At 49.2% G+C, this 21464-nt stretch overlaps 4 protein-coding genes across 4 annotated transcripts; 1 reads left to right on the top strand and 3 right to left on the bottom strand.

Annotated features, from left to right (window-relative positions):
* Positions 1–753: 753 nt before the first annotated feature.
* On the bottom strand, positions 754–4126 carry NECHADRAFT_84215 (uncharacterized protein; the record flags this gene model as incomplete). The annotated part of the gene is made up of 6 exons (XM_003048557.1): positions 754–853; positions 912–2340; positions 2389–2555; positions 2606–2928; positions 2990–3826; positions 3947–4126. The coding sequence occupies 6 exons, from the start codon at positions 4124–4126 to the stop codon at positions 754–756; spliced, it is 3036 nt and encodes a 1011-aa protein (XP_003048603.1).
* Positions 4127–4853: 727 nt separating this feature from the next.
* On the bottom strand, positions 4854–6441 carry NECHADRAFT_84216 (uncharacterized protein; the record flags this gene model as incomplete). The annotated part of the gene is made up of 4 exons (XM_003048558.1): positions 4854–4889; positions 5038–5148; positions 5198–5371; positions 5422–6441. 4 exons carry the CDS (start codon positions 6439–6441, stop codon positions 4854–4856), a joined length of 1341 nt encoding a protein of 446 aa, XP_003048604.1.
* Positions 6442–15504: 9063 nt separating this feature from the next.
* On the bottom strand, positions 15505–15951 carry NECHADRAFT_84217 (uncharacterized protein; the record flags this gene model as incomplete). Its single annotated transcript, XM_003048559.1, has 2 exons — positions 15505–15768; positions 15826–15951. 2 exons carry the CDS (start codon positions 15949–15951, stop codon positions 15505–15507), a joined length of 390 nt encoding a protein of 129 aa, XP_003048605.1.
* Positions 15952–16664: 713 nt separating this feature from the next.
* NECHADRAFT_63187 (uncharacterized protein) lies at positions 16665–21341 on the top strand. The gene is made up of 2 exons (XM_003048375.1): positions 16665–18625; positions 18672–21341. The coding sequence occupies exons 1-2, from the start codon at positions 16674–16676 to the stop codon at positions 21199–21201; spliced, it is 4482 nt and encodes a 1493-aa protein (XP_003048421.1). The 5' UTR covers positions 16665–16673; the 3' UTR covers positions 21202–21341.
* Positions 21342–21464: the final 123 nt, after the last annotated feature.

The following is a 21464-nucleotide window of genomic DNA, read 5'->3' on the forward strand; positions in this document are numbered from 1 at the left end:
ACGATGTGCTAAAGTTGTCTCGGACACTACATGGGTAGATACTGATGAGGGAGCTGGAAGAAAGTCTAGAAAACGTGTGAAGAGTCCATTCTTCAGATGAGTCGACGATTTCAGTCGCGGCCACCAAGGGGAACCTGGGAAGAAAAGATATCACGAACGTTATATACTCAGGCTCATTAGACGATACATAACGAGTCCAAGGTCCAGGTGTGATGCCTTGAGGGGTAGGATGAAAGGGATGGCTGTCAGCTTGCCGGTCTAACGCACAACTGTATCTACAGACAGCCATGATTAACTGACGATAATATCAGCACTAAAGACCATGACAATAAAAGTCTCGCTGTCAACATGAAGATAAGAGGGGAAGTCTGTCTCACGAAGCCACGCGTCAGAAGGTGAGTTAACCTGTGGTTGCCTACGGGACACAGGGTCGCTCTTGGCTTCCTGGCCTTCTTGATGGCAATTCACCGATCTAAAACTCTAAAGTGAAAGGATAAGCAAGGGGAGAAGACCGTCTAGACTAATTTTAACCCCAGGCCACTATAGCCCGTATAATAATATAACAAATCTTAACCAGCACTGTTTCCTCTCTCGCTCATGACCCTGAGTAGCGCTGTCCATGTGATGAGAGAGATATCTATATAAAACACTAGCTTTTATGAATAACTCCCTAAAGAATCTACAATAAAATTAAGTAGTTTAATTATATAAATGGTAGGAAAACCTTACTACCAAAGATCTCAAAAGACATATCTAGGGTACACCTTCACCATCGTTATCAATATCAGGGTTGATGGGCCCGATAAACATGTCAAAAATGTTTCCATCAATAGGCTTTGTATCGACACAGTCACTGAGTTCACTAGTCAGTCCTGCACCCTTCGCTAGATCGATAGTGGCTTGTGTCTTACCAGTTGTCTTTCGTGCCACAGTGGTCAAGAAATGACAAGTAGCGTTTGCCATCTGGATCATCTCCAAACCGCAAGAACTGAATCGCCACCTGTGTACGACTCAATCCCTTTTTGAGAATCACTTTGATAAGTTTCAGAATAGGATTCTCGATGCCCGCGGCACGCTCCCTGCCTTGGCCCCATCGGCCATCGGTCAGGACGAAGATAGTCAGGTTTTTCGGTTTCGTCAGCCCAAGCTTCTGGTGCCAGGACGATAGTCGTGGGATCACTATTTGATCTATGAATGTGCTGATTCTGTCCTCGAAGGAGATCTGGTCCCAATTTTGTTCGTTGAACCTGGGTAGAAGTTTTGAAGTGGTTTCCTTGTGTATCGATGGCACTTCAGAAGAGAAGCAAACTTCGACACCGTCGGGATCGAACCTTTTAGCCAGATAGGCCATAAGCTTGAACGTTTCCGTGATCTCGGGCAAATATTGGTACATTGATTGGGAAACATCCACGAAAAAAATGTGGTCACGACCCTTAACGTTGTTCCCGAGTTTGCGCACGACATCTTCAACCCTCGGGTCGACGTGACTGCGTCTGTTCTTGGCATGGTTGTACCAATCCCTGAGTTGATCAAAGGTCAGGATAGGGGACGACGGTAAGAGTCGTGGTGAGTCAGGGCGTGGAGCAGGAGTAGGGGTTTGGAAGGACTCAGGATGATGCACTCCGTTGGGTTGACTTCCAGGCAATTCAACCATAGGCGAAAAGGGCGTCAAGTATCCTGTTGCCGAAGTAGGGATAGGGGATTGGGGTGTGGCGGGGGTTGTATTTGTGGTTGTATTCTGGGATTGATGCCCCGTCGGTGGTGTCCAGGGATAACCAAAAGAAGTTGGACGAGTCTCAATGCGAGGTGGTGAGCTGGCTGGTGGTGATCTGACTGATGGCGACCTGACCGATGACGACCTGACTGATGGTGACCTGACTGATGACGATCTGGCTGGTGGTGAGCTAGGTGGTGGTGGGCTGTAGGCATCAGTGGAGGAAGGGGCTTGTATGATCTTGACGAGTCGTTCGCAGAGCATTTGGGCGTCTTGTCGATCTCTTTGCGGGACTAGCATGAACTTCTCGATCATATCAAGCACCTGGAGTGTAACAAAGTCGTCTGGGAAAGTTCTGCGAATCCAGTCATGGGCGATTCGCACGGTGCTGAGAGTCTCAGCGCCGTCATGGAAACATCCACCGTGACCAGCTTCATTAAACCTTGGTAGTGTTCTCGTTTCGGCGACGCGGTTTTTTCGATACTTTTCCAGGCCTTGCCAGCCACACTTGATCCATATTGCAGCCTCGCTCATGACGCATCCGAGGGACCAAATGTCGACTTTGGGAGTGATGGGAGTTCGCCCGAGACGCGTGTAGTCGGCATGGTGGCTAGCCTCCGGGGCACCTTGTCGATTTAGCGATGGGACAACTTATGTTTGGGAAGGGTGCTTACCGTAGACCTGGCCTCCGTGCAAGTCGATACCCCACGCGTCTTGGCCAGTAGTCAGGACTTTGGTGTGGCTATATCCGAAGTCTATGATGACGAGCCCAATATCGTAGGACTGGCTTGATGCGGGTTTGGACACGAGAAGGTTCTCAGGTTTGATGTCCTGATGAATGCTGTAGTGCACCGTTAGCTCTGATATTCTGAGACATCAAGTCTGTCTTACGTCTGGAAGCCAGTGTCGATGGCAGCCAAATGAAGATGATGCAATCCCTCCAAAACACCAGAAAAGGCATTCCAGATCATGTTGGCTTCGGACGGTGAGGGCGGTGGGCTCATGGTAGTATAAAACTCTTCCAAGTTTTCGCCCTCGACGAAACCCAATATCAGATTGTATGTAATGGCGTTGTTTGGGCGTTCTTGTTGGTAGCAACCATGAAAGCTGATGATGTTGGGGGAGGAACGGCTTTGCAGACTGGTGAAAGTTTTTACTTCTCTTTTGTACTGCGCTTTGCCGAATTCATTGTAAGTCTTGCGGACGTAAGTAGCCTGTCATTGGCATGGGTAAGCAGTGAACTTAAGATAGGTATGCTACAGGGTTGCTTCGTACCGGGAAGGATCCTGCGCAAGACGGATTCGTTTCAATCTTGTGGACTTGGATGATGTCACCAGCCTTGATGAGCTCCTCTGTGCAAATGGGAAAGATGTGTTGAGGGCTGAAGACTTGATTGTAAAGCTCGTGTTGTTCAAAGGTGACGGGAAAGAATATCCACTGCGATTTGGTGATGGCTTCGAAAAGCTCGAGATACGGTGGCGTATCGGGCCAGGATGGGGGATGGGTTTCTAGGGGAAACGTAGCGTCCTTTATATTGCGCTCGACGAGCCACCTAAGGAAGTCGACCTTGTTGATGTACACGAGAAGGGAAAAAGTGCACAAGAAGCTCTGGAATATGACACCTTTAGGTTTGTTGACGGAATAAGCCCTCAATATCGCGTCGATGTTGCGGGCCTCCCAAAATGCCTCTAGACGGTACCGAGGTATATAATGCGGTCTCTCACTTCCAGTCCCATCTTGGCCATGGAATTGCAACTTCATACGACCAAGCTGCTCCCCAAGTATTGGGACATCGTTGCTCGACATGGATCGAAGGGCGCGATGCGCTGCGACGGAGATCCGGGGCGGCGAGTGGCTGTGCCGGGTTGGCAATCGTTGGACAAGAGTTTGTAACGTCGGTCGCGAGTTACGGAGAGGGTCGATGCTGTATGTAACGGCTCGTGAGAGGATGATGTTGAGCAAACTCGCGGGGTGGGCTGAAGCCTGGACGGGAATGTTCAACGAGAGACAGAGATAGAGTGCGCGCGAGGCATAAAACAAGATGGCGGGGTAGGAATCGCGACAGGAATTTGGACGTAGAAATGCATGCGATAGCAGATGCGCCTGGTAATTCTGCAGCAAACGAGGCGTTGTTGTAGGTTCAAACGTTTGTGAGATGGAAGAGCATCAGGGCGGGATGGATGGAAGGAGGATGGAAGGAGGGGTCAACAGCACACTTGCGACGGAACGCACAGCACCACATCGTGGGCGCGCTCTGCGAACGGAAGCTTTCAGGCTACAAGGCATCCTCGGCAAGGCAATCGAATGCCTTATCGAGGCTGAGAACGCGCCTGAACGCCTTCTTTGGGGGTGAAGGTGGGTTGCATAGGTCGCACATTTTGAACTCGGCTGAGACAGCTGTATCCCATCCATTTTGGGTCACCCAATCGTTCCTCTGCTGTTCAGCCACACAACGTTCAGCGCTTAGCCGACAGGTGTTGGTAATCACTGAGGTCATTGGAGTAACCCCTGTCTTGGTTTTCAGCTCTGGCTGTCTAATGCGACTTGGAGATGCAACGCAGCAAAGCCAGATCATGATGTTGATGTCTTTTGTCGCTTTCCTCTCAGATAACAACCTACCGAAACATATCCACGCTGATTTAGGCTCGGGCGGCCAATCGCGCTGTTAGCGCACGCATCAGCCTAGTAAACCTTGCAGCCCTTGCTAAGCTCCAGCCCCAATGTCCCGTCAGCCCTGGAGCTGCGAGTCAGGGCCTGGTGCCACCTACCTAGGCGAACTGTAATCCGCTGCGGTTGCAGGGGTCAGCCTGCTAGAACGCCAGGCGATCATCCATCAACGTTAGCGGCTGGCCCCAGGCCATCAGATGGAAGTTCCTGAAGTTCAGCCAATCATTGGCGATTCGCAATATCACTCATCTGCAGGGCAGACCAATACTCTGACGTTTGGGTCGGCAAACACTTGTGATGAGGAACTGTCCTCTATGGACGTCATGTCTGCCTTGCAAAGAGGCAGGTCCCATACACTCCCCCCACTCAAGTCGCACTTTTAAGAAACATCAGGCCCTTGCAGAAAGAAAGGTGAAGCCAGCTTCTTGATAATTTGGTTCCGAACGCCATCTATGGATCTCTATGTCTAACCCTAATAAGTCACAGGCCCTTGAGAAATGTACAATACCTAGGTACAAGATGAAAGAAAAAAAAGTAGGAAATCTATCGTGTCACACCATGTGAAGGGATTGGTTCTGCGCGTTTCTTTTACGCCTTGCAGAACAATAAGCGCAACACCATGCCACCAATGTCAACGTTAGCAATGGAAAGCATACGGAAGCAAACAGCTTCAAGGCGGCCAGCCGGACTTTCCAGGCGCCCATTGCAGAGCCGAAGCCGGGACCACCATCCTGCCCAAACGAGATGATGCCACTGCTGAAGATGGTCTAGCAAGTTGTCAGGATTGGCTGTAGCTCATAGAAAGGGCAGGCTTACAGCTACAAATGTTCCCGGGAGAAATATGAGTGTGAAGACTGTAATGACATGCATCGACATGGTCTTTTCATGCATCTCCTGCGTCCAGCCCTTCATGATCTCGGTTGACTTTTCCGATGACTCGGCAAAGTACTTTGCCGTTCGCATACTCTGGTATTGGAGGATGCCGTTGTACTAATTTCCAGTCAGCCGTGGTTCGTGCTCCCAGATGAAAAGGAACTCACCATTGTCTCTGTCCTCTCAACACCGTGAAGGATAGTCTTGAGGTTGCCCTCGTAGTTGGCGAGGTCATCCTCCAGTCTCCCTATTTTCATTGCAAACTCCGAGGCGGCCTGCTTGCAAAGCTTCATTGTAGATTTGGGGACGTGACGTTTGAATCCCTCCGAGTTGACGAGTTCCCGGTAATACTCCCTGATCTGAGCCAAGACTCTTCGGTTTTGAGTGATTGCTGATACTGCTTCTCCGAGGCTCTTGGCAAGACTGCTCAGCGATTGGAGCTCGTCAAACTGCACTAGACCTTCCATTCTGACGTGCTCTACTTTTCGAGGGGGAGGCTCTACTTGAGTCACTGTGCTGAGACCAGTGACTTTCATAGAAAGCCTTCGGGCAAACCCTGGTGACTCAGGAGACTTTTCAAGACCACTTGTTTGCTGCTTGAGAGGTGAACCTGGTGTAATGTCGACCTTTTCGTGTTGCTTGATGATAGCGATATCATCGGCCAAGTCATCCACGGGAGCATGGTCTGCTACCCCCGAGAGGCTCGCGTACTTGCGTTCAAGGCCCTCGGCATAAGACTCCCAGTTTTCGACGCACCACTGCATGATTAGAAGATGGTCTGTTAGTGTTTGGGCGAATGATGCATGCACGCTTTGTAGAGGCGCATCCCCTTTCTTGATAGACTCTTCTGTTGTAGTTTCGAGACGCCTTCTCATGGTGTTATCGCCCTTGAGGACGACCCACAAGGCGCGGCCCTCAATGAGATCATAGGAGTGATACGCTGCTGTTTGTCGAAGCTCCCACCCTTTGTTGTCTCTGCTTCTCTCGATGCCAAGAATGTTGAAACAATGCTGAATTCTGATGCCAGATCGACCCATGGGAATCAATCCAGGCTGGTGATGCTGCGAGCCGAGGTAATCTTCATTCTGGAAGTGGGTGAAGCTGTGAGACGTCTCCCGGAATTTGAAGGAGCACCAGAAGTCGAGGAAACGAGCCATGACCTGATGATAGGTGAATAGGTACGCCATCATTTCTCGTGTGCAGTTGAGAGGAGACTTGTTGCTTCCAGCTTTGATGAAGCTGCGAGATCATGTCAGTTTTAGATCAAGCTTATGCTCTTTGCACGTACATGAACCTCCGACAGGGATCGGTTGGGGTTTCGTTCAGGGCGTTTTGGAGTTGAACCAAGTCGACAGCAGACCCAGTGTTGCGAATAATATAAACAATACGTATATTGGCAATATGGAAGCCTCGCAATATTATTATATTGCCAAGTGGTGCATATTATATTAGGCCATATGATATTGGCCTATATTGTATTATATTGCTAAGAACCTAATATATTGCTAGTGTGATAATATATCCCATATATTATACGTGATCTAGGTTATTCTACCGCGGCAGCTAAAGTATATCACCTTGAAACTCTCGTATCCTAAACCATGACTTTAGGCACTCTAGTGCTTCGACTATATCACTCCTAAGCCGATTTCGACGATCTATAATAGTTATCTTAGCCCCAGAGAAGAGTCATTCGGGCTCAGCAGATATTGCGGGAATTAATAGTATATCTACCGCTATTTTACTTAGGTTTAGGTAGTTTTTCTATTGTGTCTCCTCTAGCTACTATGCAAGGGCGCTTATGAACCTATAAACCCGTTCAGACTTGCAATAATATTTATATTCATCCGTGACGAGTGATAGCTATAGGTGCTTATTCCTTTAGTTTAAGAACTTATTTATAGTCGTCGATGGGACCTCGCAGAGAGGAAGAGGTAATTCCACGGGTTTATAGTTGTTCCATAGCGTCTCTATTAACTTCTTTAATGACTTAACTTACTCCTTTTTCTAGTTCTCCTATATATAGTGCTATTTATGCGAAGGGTGGAGCACGATAGCGGCAATATAGGTAGGCGATTTATTAGTGAGCTAGTAGTATTTATCTAACTTAGCCCAGCCTGAGTTATATATTAGCGCTATTATCGGATCGTTAATATATGCCTCCTTCTCTGCTTTGAATTATGCCAAAACGAAATCTATAGCTAAGAGGACGTTATCGAGTGTTATAAACGATGACTCGAGAGCCTTAGTCGTTATCTTTAGCTTCTCTAAGAAGGACTTGATTTTCTCTAAGATAATCTAGTCCTCTAAAGAGAGCTCGTCTCTAGTGTAATCTAATTCTATCTATTTATTAAAATAGCCGTTAATTATATCTCTGAGGTTTAGGGCTACTCGTAGTATGTTATACCACGAACTCTATCTTATATCGTTATCCCGTGCGAGCTTATGGTTATGGCTAATAGTAAGAAACTTTTAGCTACGCTGGATACTTCGTTAGATAAAAACGATGAAGTTATAAATCTTGCTAAGAGGCCCCTTCTTCCGCCACGCTTTAATATGTTTTAGTGTCATATTATATATACTAGGATCGTCGAGTTCGAGCTTCTTATTATTAGTAACGAAGAGGAAGGCTTTGGCGGCGAGGTTGATAATATGGCCTTAGCAGCGGAGTCGGTATACTTTGGGATCGTATTAGATGTTATATCGGCGTAGGAGGCCTATGGTGTGAATATTAGGGCATGCGAGAAAGAGTGAAGTTATACTTACTAAGAGAAAGGGATCTTATTATTATATCGTTATTACCGGCGTTATCTATTACGAAATATCTAAGCTTAGATATAAAGCCCTATTCGTTAACCGCCTTTAAAATAGCTATAGCGAGATAAGAGCCATCGTGCTTATTATCGATATCTTTTAACGCTAAAATATAGTGTTCTAGCTGGCCGTCTTCCGTGACATAGTATGCGACTATGCCTAAGATAGCTAAAGAGTTGGGAGAAGTCCAAAGGTTATAGCTAATATGAATTCTTAACTTTGCCGATTATATGCGCTGCTTAACCCTCTCTTTCTGGTCTTTATATTAGCGCATAATCTATATCTTAATGGTATTATATGTATCCGGAAGCTAAGTCTCGATATCGTTATTAATATAGGCTAAGAGAGCTTAGAACTCTGGGCATTCCATGAGCTGAAATGGGAGAGAATAGGCCGTAATAAACCTCACGTATAACACTTCGAGCTAGTCTGGGTCGATAGAGTCTCTGGATTAATTGTTAAGTCGACGGCGTTTTCGGGGATTTTCTTCTACTGCAGTACGAGCTTGTTTGATAATAGTTCGTATAGTTATAACTTTCGCTATCCGCGGGGCTCCTTTTGGTAGACCGTGGCCGTTAGGAGGAGGGTCTATGAGATATTTTGTAGGAGCTGTAGTACCCCCTGAAGAGGCATAGGTTTTATCATAATATTTGTAGCGCTACTCTTCTTTTCTAGTCCGCTGATTATAGTATCTCGTCTTTACCTCCTCGTCTGGCATATAAGAGAAGACCTATAATATTCTAGGCTTAGTGGAGGATATTGTGGAGGCAGTGCGAGGTCGAGATGATAGGCATTTAGATGTTTAGCTTATGTCTAGATTATCTAATTACTTGCCGGAAAACTCTAGAAAGTCGCTGGAAATTAATGACTCTCTTCGTTGCGATGATTGCATAAAAGGGAGGCGTTGTTGAGGCATAGCGGGTAGATCTATAAAGTTAAGATCGAGAAGTGATAAAAAAAAAAGGGGGGGGGGGAGCAAAAGCGAAGATGGCCTAACCTAATATGGTTTGTCCCCCCTCACGCGTTTCTTTCACGCGTGATCGCATAATAGGTCTAATTGTCAATAAAGAAGTGTATGAAAGTGAATAAGAGCTAATAAATTGCGAGCTATCCCTGTCACTAGTATAGGGTAAGGCGGCGTTCGGTAGCTTTTATAAGGCAATTTACTTAAGAATTGATAACCTAATATAGATAATATATTGCTAATATGGATATCCTTATATTATATAGTCATAATATCGCAGTCTTTATATCATATTGTCACAATATTAGAAAACGCATATTATATGGTATGTATTATAATATACTACTTTATTGCCATATTATTCGCAACACTGAGCAGACCTAGCGACGTGCTTTCCTGCAGGGCTAATTAGCACATCGCTTCCAAAAATAACCATTGCCAAATACGGACCATCTTGAGGCTTTTCAAGATCCCAGATTCTGATACGGGGTTGGCTGTCGTCAAAGTATACTTCCTCGCCTTGCACTGTCTTCCCTAACTTCGAGTTGTATGCCGCGAGGGTATACGAGAAGTCAGTCGTTCGGCTCAGATTGAGCGGATAGTCCCGAAACTTGGATCGCGACTCCTCAAACTGGGCATGATGGATGTCGGCCATTTTAGTCAGGTACGCTAAATGATGACGGATGCCTCAGGATGAGAGGGTGGAGTATGGGTGAACAACATGGGCAGAGGCTCATGATCCTTTTGAACACCCCGAGGCTATTTCCCCTCTCCAGGGGTGTCTCGGGATTGGACGCGAATGAGCACAGGGCAGACTCTGCATTTTCACTGCAAGCTTAGGGCGGTGGATGGGCTTGCTTGTCCTGCCACCACATGTGTCCAGGTCGGCCGACCACTCAGTCACTCATTCAGGGTACGCCCTGTGGCTGTGTCTATCGGGTGGCTCATGATCCGGCCAGCAGTGGCGGCAAGAGAAACAACACGGAGTAAGTATGCCTGAAACAAAATGTATTTGTTGTGTTCAAAGTTTACAGGCGTAACGTTACAGAAGACGTAAACAATTTCATAATTGGACTACATAGGAAATCCAAGCGCGTACCCATAGCCCAGCTAAACATAAGCAGAACAGGTCCGAGGGAGTACGGACTAGTCGTCGTCACTCTCTGGCCGATAGCACACGTACTTCAAGATATGATGACGTTGCGCCTACGAAACACTAGTGTTAACAAGGATGAGAAAGGAGTTTGGGGTGACATCCGTACCGATGTCAACTTTTCAGGGATCTTGAGGCGATAAACATCTCCGTGCTCCTACGGCGTTGTCAGTGCGCCCGGCAAATGTTTTGTCATTCAGACTCACCTCAACTAAGATTTTATCGCTGTACGAAGGAAATTGTTGTTTCAGGTAGTCGAGGAGGCTTTTTCTCCACAGCCGGTACCGTTTAAACGTGTCGATGACCATGTCGTCCGTAGCGTCCATAGCTGGTGATTGAGGCGCAGTCGCGCAGTTCCCAGCTCAGATATGGAGGCTGAGTGTCGCCCGACGGCACGAGGATGTGTCAGGGTCCAGATAGCCTAGTGGGCGAAGCATAAAAAAGGGAGGCCCTCCCCACAAGAGAAGAAACGATTCACAGTGCTCTTTTGATACTGAGCCCTGTAGTTGGTTCCGATGTTGGCTGCTTGCACACCAGTCAAGCGACCTGGGCATTTCACGGGGCTGAAAAGACGAGACCTGTGATTCCAGAAAGCGTGGGGACAAGAGATGAGCGGAACAATGGGAGCAAAGAGGGGTAATTTGAGCCTCATGTCCAGGTGCCATCTTGGCGCGCCATTCGCCAACTGTTGTGTTACTCTATCTGGCATCTGATTGGAGTTGTTTGTGACCAGCATGCATATCAGGCTGGCGGTTCACTGCCCACGGCAGCTTTTGAAATCAGGCTCGGCAATAAAGACATTCCTAACCGACAAGCGGGCCGAGATGGCCTCAGGTGTTATTTTTCCTGGCAATGCCTCAAATATGCTGTCCTCCCATCAGTCACAGCTGTACAGGGTTGCGAGCACTATGGCGATCTTGGTAGATAAAATATTAGTAGCAGGAATAGGGGAAACATCAATCGCCTTTTTTATTTGCTATTGCCTCTTTTCCCCTCTCCCTCCTCCTCCTCCTTGTTCTTCTTCCTAGCGGTTGACCAATTGAACAAGGCAGGTCTTCAATCCTAACCGTAGCGGTCAGACCACCACCGTTGAGCTCTGAAGGTGAAACCACATTGTTAGTTCGGGTGTAGGAATGAACAAGGGGCGAAAGTGCAGAATCCCTGGACAGCCCAATGGGTCGATGGAGGTGTGGCGAAGAAGAGACTTAGCCACCATGTAGCCTCGAGGCGTCTTTGGTCGAACGGAGAAGTGCAGATTTTAAAAAGAGGCTTTTACTGAGGATTAACGTGATGGGGAAATGCCGTTGTTGTTGTTCTTGTTATTGTTGGCAACCTGTTGACTGCGGCCAGGCACTTTTCCCATGTGTCAATCTCAATGTTGATGAATGGGAATGGACGAAAGCAGACGGATGCTATTGATTTATATTACCAGGGTAATGTTGGGGTTGAAAAAGAAAAGAAAGTAAGAGGCCATTGTGTTGATAGTCTCTCTTGATGGACTGCCTATGTCGAGAGATATAGAACAAGATGAAACCAAAGGATCAAATAAGAGGCACCGCGATGATGATGAAGCGTTTGCATAAAGTGCCATAGTATTAAATAATCGATGAAAGCAAATTCCAGGTATGAGTTACATGTGTCTTTGGCTGTTGTGGGCTCTTAGCTTCTTGTCATCAATGCAGATAATAATGAGTTGCATGTGCGACTTATCCACAACACATCATGCCCCAGGACATAGCAGTAATTCATTGATTTTCCCTCAATGATTCCATTTATTTTTTAAACTATTGAGAACCTTCCATTCTGATCATGCAGGCACTGCTATAGCAGCTGACATCAGGGGTCTTCCTCGACACCACATCCTACAAGACAGAACCGGAGCTTGCTTCTATGAATATTATTAAACCAACCCTGAGACTCTTTAAGCGTAATTTAGTATGCTTTTCTTTCAACCTTAAGAAAACGATTAGACACTCTTGCAGCATATCCTTGTCATCTCCGCCAAGGTCCTTGAAGCTGCAAACACAAGCATTTGATCAACTTGGCACACCCCCCCTCCCAGCTTTCCCTTTCATTTGTCGTATATTCTTTTTCATGTCATAATACCAACTTAAGCACCGGACAGTATCTAACATTGACGATGGCGAGAAGAACGCCGTCCAGGGGCGGCAATGGAACAACGCAGCCAATTCTCAATTCCTCCCGAGATAAGGAGCTCTTACAAGCAATCAAGAAAGGAAGGTTCTAAACTTAGCTGACTATAAGCTTCCATGCAGCTGTTGAAAATGTTCTTGTTCATTACGGTGGTAGTGTTGTTATCCCCTCTGGTATACCCAGGGGGCGTATTCTATCGAAGTGCCCCTCTATTCTGTGATGAACAGAGGGGTCACGGATCACCTGACCCCCTGAGTACGTGCCGCCCTTCATCTCAAACGCGTCCTCCACGTGCCTACCCTGTACATAGAGAAATCTCTAAATCTTCTCTACCTCCAATCACGAAGCACTCTTTAACCGTCTACATCCTGGGGTACATGCTGTAAAGAAAGCTTCTGCCGGCAGCAGAAGGTTTAAAAAGGGCCACTGTTTAGCATCGGGTCATGATGCTGTGATGTGTTGACAATTTGTGCTTTATCTCAATGGTAGCCCGGCCCTTGATGGGTTAACTGAGCCCGAAGATCGTTTTGTCTCTCTTGACTTCTCTCCTTTTCTCTTCATCGGGCATCGTTATGATACCGTGAGTCCCCTATATGCAACATCCATCCATACCCGTTCAAAGCCACCCAGTATTCATCCCCATCCAGTTTCCATCCAAGCCCTTCTACTCGGTAGCACCAATCTGCAATCTGGATTACTACCAAATTTCGTGTATTAAATTAATATATGAGAAGATCATGCAGCTACAGCAGACCCACAAACCTACGCTGTCAACCACGATCAATATCATTACCAATACCAGCCAGCTCTTCCTGTTCGGGGTCCGCACCCTCCCGCTCGGCCAATGGCACCTCTGAGCACACAGACTCAAGGGTACCAGTCCTGTCCTTGGGGCGGCTCACCGGGCGATCTTGGCTGTTCTATGCTTGCTCCATCTGTCCTCATCCCCTTTCCCCCGTGCCTAGGCTAAGAATGGCTTACCTTCTGCAAAGCTCAACGAATGGGAAGCCCCGGGCCACTGGGGGCGATATTGATCGTGAGGGGCCACTCGGCCTCGATGAAGGTACCGAGATAGAGGCCGGACGGGTAGAGCCCCTGCAGATCGGGGTAGGGCCGAGAGGACTGATACTCCTACCTCGGTGCTACCCTGGATCGAAATAGAAACATCTTAGTATTACACAGAACACGCTCAGTTGCGCTTTTCTACGCAGAAGTTCTCTTTGCTATTGATATATTGGAGTGATACTCAGTACCCTTGAGCATATTACTGGATTTGACTTCTACCTTCTTGTTTGTAGGACGTCTGGCACTTGTTAAGAGTCCATCCCTTAGAAAACAAATGATCGTCACACTCGCTTCATGAAGGTGTATCACACACTTTGGTGGAGCGCCTGAACTCGGCTGAAGATTGGCTAGACTGCTCCTGATGCAACCCCAAGTTATCCTCACCGAAAGCGGGGACTTTGAATCGATAATCTCACTCAATACCCGTCTAACTTCTTGATGGTGACGGGGCCGTAATGCCGTAGTACACCCCGCGCGTCCCGCGGACATGAAGTCCCCGAAGTCCCCTATTCAACTTTTCTTCTTTTCTTTGTTTCGGTCTCGCTTTTGCTGTTCTAGACACTGCGCTGACCACCGGCCATGTTCTACACCGATTAGGAGACTGTTATCATTGTGTGCTGTGATACTGGTGTGTAACAAGAATACGAGTACGACGGACATTTAGCAACTCCCGTCCAGTCCACCGGGGATTATCAAGAGACACACACATGTTGGTTCGGGAACATGTTATCTCGAGTAAGAGAAGCTTCTGGTATTTCACCAATAGAAGCCTCGGCTTTAGGAATGACTACGTTTCCGGTAATGTTGGCCAAGAATGATGCAAATTCCAATTGCAACCCGGCAACATGGAGGGAGGGGGGCATGGCCACGTCAAGTACGTCCAAGCGCCATCTAGAGAAAAGAAAAAGAACACGAAAGGAAAGGTGTCACAGACTTGAAAAACGTGGCGTGATTCTCCCCGTTTCATTACCGGGGGCTCATGTGTGACAGGCATGAATGAAAATATTGACAATTTTCAACCATGACGACATTCACGACTACGCATCGCCACGCAGGGATTGCGGACATTTTCGCTCTCGGGATGATTAGATAACGTTCATGAGGGGAAGATAACCTCCTGAGGGGAAAATAGAGTTTCGAGAGGGAAAAAAGACCGCATTGCCACGTTTTTGCCCCCAACTCCATGGAGATTATCAGCTTTCGTCCGGACGGTGTCCGGAGACGGCCCCGTAACGGAGCCCGGGGTAAGAAAAGTGTAACTTGGAGGGAGTCAGAATCTTATTCGTGAAGCCCCACGTTAAGAAATGGACGTCATTATGGTTCTCAATGCGTTGATTCAGGAGTGACGAATGTTGTAGTCATACCCTGTCACTGGTGCCCTTGTCATTTCAGATCTTGATTTCTCAAACAGGGGCTTTCGATCCAATCATTAGGTTGAAGCCAAGCTGTCAGATTCCGAGGCATGAGGTCTGACACTTGAGCTGAATAAACGCTCAAAAGTCTAACAAGCGCGTTCCCGGGGTCCTCGTCGGGTCCGACACGTCTTGGCACGGCGGAGACTAGTGGATGATCCTGGCAGGGGAGGATCCACAGGGCATTTGGGGCAGGGGTTCAGAATTTACCGAGACCTCTTACCCCCCAGGTTTTTTTCAACGACATTCGATGGTTCCCCGTTCCTCTCGACTCTCACTCACCCACCAGAGGCACACCACGAGACCATCAACTTTTGAGCATCATGTTACTTGCATGGCGTGACTTGAAACGATGAATGATATATACTACAGGATTCTTTACAATTTCGTTTATTATGGTATCCGTATCAACGCCCCCATAACCGTGTTGGCCAAATATTGTTGTTGCCCAATATACCGCCCTCTATCTCTCCAATGCTCGCTAACCATCAAAGATTCTGTACTGTACCTGACGCCAGACACCCCCAGGTATACAAAACAAAACGCATTCAGATGCTTTTGCGGCATCAAGATAGAGTATACGCCCCTTCTTTCCCATCTTTTATGAGCAGTTGTCTCCAAATCAACGCCAAAACAAAAAGAAGTCAAGTGACTGAGAAGAGTTGTATACTTTCAACAAAAGCAATGATTATTGTGGTGAAAAGGTTTGGTGCTGCTCATAGCTCGAAGGTGTCACCTTTTCGTACTCTGGAGGTGGACTCGAATGGCTATCCGTGGGACTGCTGCTGGACTCGCTATAATGTCCTGGCATGTCATACATCTGAGACTTTTGCACGCATGTGCATCTCTTGAGGAGCTGCTCGCATCTCTCCAAGCGTTCAAGAAGCTCCTTTGTGGGCTTCCGTCGCTTACGCTTGGGAGCTGGTGTACTCGGTATGCAAGTGACTTTGGCCTATCAAACTAAGGTCAATATCTTGTTTGGGTATGTTGAAGATGTGTAAAAACATACCTTGATGCAAAAGGAGCATGGACTCTTGCGATCACATTTCTTCTTGCGTTGCTGGCAAAGCACACAAGCCAAGATTCTCTTGGACTCTGTTGGCCTTGACGGTTGTTCTGTAGGCAGGGCTGCCATGATGTCGTACAATGTCCAAATGTGGCAATATGGGAAGGAACAGGTAAAACGTAAGCAAGCAGCAGAAACTTCTTTTTTTCGTTCTTTGGAGTTCGGTAAGAGAGTCAAGCCGGCGGGCGAACTAGGATATTTCTTGCTGCGCGCAGATAACGAGATGCAGGACTTGTTGCAAGGGGCATTGGGTACTCTTCGTACACCTTTTTTGCAAGGGCTGTGTATCCGTATTTGCACATTAATAATTGCCACCCACACTGTTGACGTTTGTCGGGAAACGGACACTAGACGGGCCCCGAAGGTCTTGTCGGGGACGGGGAGTCGACCGTCCCCGTGTGCGTCTCGTCTGCGGAGCCCGCATCGGGTACCCACAGGCATCCAGCATCTCGGAAGATACGGGCTCGATCAAGTTTGCGGGAGGGCCATTATTAGACCTGGGGAGGAGCCTCGTTGTGGTCAGTGTCAATTTGGACAATTCAGATCTATCCTTTTGTTTTATTTTACTACATACATACTTAATATTTGTTTGCTTTCTTAATTCCTTAGAACTTGTAAGTCAGATTTCTCTCCTTCATTACCCCTTTTTATCACCTCTGACTCAATTTCCAGATACAACGCTCACAGACACCGGTACGGCACGACCCAAAGCGCTTGACTGGACAGCATCTGTCTTGATCAAAAACATGCCTGCCTCCCCCAACCCAAGCCCTGCCCCGGGCGAGGCACCCATGGGCGCTCCCGGCTCTGTCCACGGCAGCCACGACACCGTCGTCGACATGGAGGGCATCGCCTCTACCGCTCACTTCACCGAGAAGCCCAAGAATGCGTCCCCCAACGAAAAGTCCAGCTCCAGCTCCAGCGACGACGATGAGGATGAGGAGAACTTGAACGAGATGGAGCGTCGCCACTCCATCGTTCGCGACCTCGCCCGGCAGTACACCCAGACTTCTATGCAGAACTTTCAGGGTGATGGTGCTGCTCTCTTTGCTGCCGACGACAAGGACTCCCCTCTGAACCCTCAGAGTGAAAAGTTCAATGCCAGAGCCTGGGCAAAGGCCGTCGCCAAGACCATGGCAGAGCACGGCAGTGGTTTCCGACAGAGCGGTCTCTGCTTCCAGGACATGAACGTGTTTGGCTACGGCGCGGAGACGGATTATCAGAAGGATGTTGGTAACGTCTGGCTCGGCATTCCCAGTGCCATCACCAACCTCGCCTCTCCCAACCGCGGCAAGCGAAGGATCGACATTCTTCGAGGCTTTGACGGTGTCGTCAAGGCTGGTGAGATGGTTGTCGTTCTCGGTCCTCCTGGTTCCGGTTGCTCGACCTTCTTGAAGACGATTTCTGGAGAGACCAATGGTATCTATGTTGACGACAAGACCTACTTCAACTACCAGGGTGTTCCGGCCGATGAGATGCACAACCATCACTCGGGTGAAGCCATTTACACCGCCGAGGTCGACGTTCACTTCCCCATGCTCTCAGTCGGTGACACTCTCACCTTTGCCTCCCGCGCGAGATGCCCTCAGAACCTGCCCCCAGGTGTCGCCCACAACCAGTACAGCGACCATTTCAGGGATGTCGTTATGGCTATGTACGGTATCAGCCACACCATCAACACCCGAGTCGGCGACAACTACATCCGTGGTGTTTCTGGCGGAGAGAGGAAGCGTGTGACCATCGCCGAGGCCACTCTTTCTAATGCCCCCTTCCAATGCTGGGATAACTCTACCCGTGGTCTCGACTCTGCCAACGCCATCGAATTCTGCAAGACGTTGAGACTCCAATCCGAGCTGTTCGGCCAGACCTGCGCCGTCTCCATCTATCAGGCTCCCCAGAGCGCTTACGACCTGTTCGACAAGGCCCTGGTCCTCTACGAAGGCCGACAGATCTTCTTTGGTCGCGCCGAGGACGCCAAGGCCTACTTCATCAACCTCGGCTTCGAGTGCCCTGACCGACAGACGACACCCGATTTCCTGACCTCGATGACTGCGCCCTCTGAGCGCATCGTCCGTCCCGGCTGGGAGAACCGAGCCCCCCGTACGCCCGACGAATTCGCCGCCCGATGGAAGGAGAGCCGAGAGTATCAGCTCCTGCAGAACGAGATCGACACCTACAAGAGCCTGTACCCCCTCAACGGTTCCAGCGCCGACGCCTTCCGAGAGAACAAGCAGCAGACCCAGGCCAAGGGTCAGCGCCTCAAGTCTCCCTTCACCCTCTCCTACGTGCAGCAGGTCCAGCTCTGCCTGTGGCGAGGATTCAAGCGTCTCAAGGGTTCACCCGAGGTCACAATCTTTTCTCTCATCGCCAACACGTCTACCGCTCTCATCGCCTCTTCACTGCTGTACAACCTCCCCGAGACAACCGGATCCTTCCAGAACAGAGGAATCGTCCTGTTCATCGGTGTTCTCGCCAACGCGTTTGCTAGTGCTCTGGAAATCTTGACTCAATACGCTCAACGTCCCATCGTTGAGAAACACACTCGTTACGCTTTTTACCATGCCTCTGCGGAAGCCTTCTCGTCTATCTTGGTCGACATGCCGTACAAGATTCTTAACAGTATCTGTTACAATCTCACGCTGTACTTCATGACCAACCTTAACCGCACTCCTGGCGGTTTCTTCTTTTTCCTCTTGGTCTCTTTCCTCATGGTCCTGGCCATGTCCGGTATCTTCCGAACTATGTAAGTCCCCCTTTACTCTAAACCGATCAATCTCTAACCCTTTCAGTGCCTCCGTCTCTCGAACGCTCTCGCAGGCCATGGTTCCGGCTTCGATCCTGATTCTCGCTCTCGTCATCTTTGCCGGCTTCGTCATTCCCGTCGACTACATGCTTGGCTGGTGCCGCTGGATCAACTATCTCGACCCTGTCGCTTACGCTTATGAGGCTCTCATGATTAACGAATTCCACAACCGCAACTTTACCTGCAACCAGTTCGTCCCCAGCACGGCTATCCCCACGTACGCCAACATCACAGGCACCATGCGCGCCTGCTCCGCTGTGGGCGCTCTGCCCGGTCAGGATTATGTCAACGGTGACGCCTTCATGAACTCCAAGTACAAGTACTACCACAGCCACAAGTGGCGCAACGTCGGAATCATCATCGCTTTCGTCCTCTTCTTCCATTTCACCTACATCGCTGCCACTGAACTCATCGCCGCCAAGAAGTCCAAGGGCGAGGTTCTCGTCTTCCGACGTGGAAACATGCCTGCTGTCTCTCAGGGCAAGGGTGATGCCGAGGCTGCTTATTCTGGTCCCATCAAGGCTGCCGAGAAGAGCGGGAACGAGAGCGACAACGCCAACATTCAGGGTTCCACCAGCGTCTTCCACTGGAACAACGTTTGCTACGACATCAAGATCAAGGGAGAACCTCGACGCATTCTGGACCATGTTGACGGTTGGGTCAAGCCCGGTACTCTGACTGCTCTGATGGGTGTTTCTGGTGCCGGTAAAACCACTCTTCTCGACTGTCTCGCTGATCGTATCTCCATGGGTGTCATCACTGGTGAAATGCTTGTCGATGGCAAGATCCGCGATTCTTCGTTCCAGCGTAAAACCGGTTATGTCCAGCAACAGGATCTTCACTTGGAAACCAGCACCGTTCGCGAGGCCCTGACTTTCAGCGCCCTTCTTCGACAGCCTGCCACCACTCCCCGCGCCGAAAAGATTGCCTATGTTGATGAAGTCATCAAGCTGTTGGACATGGAAGAGTATGCTGATGCCGTCGTCGGTATCCTTGGTGAGGGTCTCAACGTTGAGCAGCGCAAGCGTCTTACCATTGGTGTTGAGCTCGCTGCTAAGCCTCCTCTGCTGCTGTTCGTTGATGAACCTACTTCTGGTCTTGACTCGCAGACCTCTTGGGCTATCCTTGACCTTCTCGAGAAGCTCTCCAAGGCCGGACAGTCTATCCTGTGCACCATCCATCAGCCCTCTGCTATGCTCTTCCAACGCTTCGATCGTCTTCTATTCCTTGCCAAGGGTGGACGCACCATCTACTTCGGCGATATCGGTGAGAACTCTGAGACTCTGACCTCTTATTTCGAGAAGAACGGATCCGATGCCTGCCCCAAGGGTGAGAACCCTGCCGAGTGGATGCTCGAGGTCATTGGCGCCGCCCCTGGTTCTCACAGCGAAATCGACTGGCACCAGACCTGGAAGGACAGCCCCGAGTACCAGGCCGTCCAGACCGAGCTTCACCGTCTCAAGGCTGAAGGCCCTGCCAACTCTACCGCCCACCAAGACCACGACCACGGTGCCTACACCGAGTTTGCCGCCCCCTTCTGGGAGCAGCTTGTTATTGCCACCAAGCGAGCCTTTGAGCAGTACTGGCGAACTCCCTCGTACATTTACTCCAAGGCTGCTCTCTGTATCTTGGTTGCTCTCTTCATCGGTCTGGTCTTCCTCAACGCCCCCCTGACCATGCAGGGCTTGCAGAACCAGATGTTCGCCGTCTTTAACATCTTGACCATCTTTGGCCAGCTCGTCCAGCAGCAGATGCCCCACTTTGTCACCCAACGGTCCCTATACGAGGTTCGCGAGCGCCCATCCAAGGCTTACAGCTGGAAGGTCTTTATGTTGTCCCAGGTCATTGTCGAGATACCCTGGAACACTCTCATGTCGGTCCTGATGTTTGTCTGCGTCTACTATCCTGTTGGCTTCCACAAGAACGCTGAGGCGGCCGGTCAGACTGCTGAGCGCGGTGCCCTCATGTGGCTTCTGTTCTGGCAGTTCCTCATCTTCACCTGTACCTTTGCTCACGCTTGTATCGCCATCACCGACACTGCCGAGGCTGGTGGTAACCTTGCCAACGTCCTCTTCATGCTTTGCCTGTTCTTCTGTGGTGTTTTGGCCTCTCCCGACCAGATGCCCGGTTTCTGGATCTTCATGTATCGTGTCTCCCCCTTCACGTACTTGGTCTCAGCCATCATGGCGACTGGTCTGGCCAACACCGAGGTCACATGCGCAGCCAACGAATACGTCGTCTTTGACGCTCCCAGTGGCCAGGACTGCGCTACTTACCTCGCCGACTACGTCGCTGCAGCTGGCGGCTACGTCCTCAACGAGAGCGCCACCTCCGACTGCCAGTACTGCCCCATGAAGGACACCAATGTCTTCCTCGAGGCCTTGAGCTCCAGCTACGACAACCGATGGAGAGACTGGGGTATCGGAATGGTGTACATTGTCGTCAACATTTTGGCGTCGCTGGGCCTGTACTGGCTCGTCCGTATGCCCAAGGGGAAGAAGCAGAAGCAGTCGTAGACACTGTGGCCGGGTTAATTCCTCACGGGATTTTTTCTTTTTCTTTTTGGTGAAGCATTTAGGGAAAACATGACTTTTTTATAGACTGGGTACCTTATAGATCAACTGTCAATGAGACTAGGACAAGATATTTTGATTCGACAATTTCCGCTCATTTACCTAGATTTCCTTAATACATCAAGATTGGCAGCCACTGGGCCGGAGTTCCGACTATAGAGGATGACATCTTGAATGACGGCATTGAATGTCATGAAAGCCTTGTA

This window comes from Fusarium vanettenii (assembly GCF_000151355.1).
Source record: "Fusarium vanettenii 77-13-4 chromosome 8 genomic scaffold NECHAsca_11_chr8_3_0, whole genome shotgun sequence".
In the NCBI taxonomy this organism is placed as follows: domain Eukaryota; kingdom Fungi; phylum Ascomycota; class Sordariomycetes; order Hypocreales; family Nectriaceae; genus Fusarium; species Fusarium vanettenii.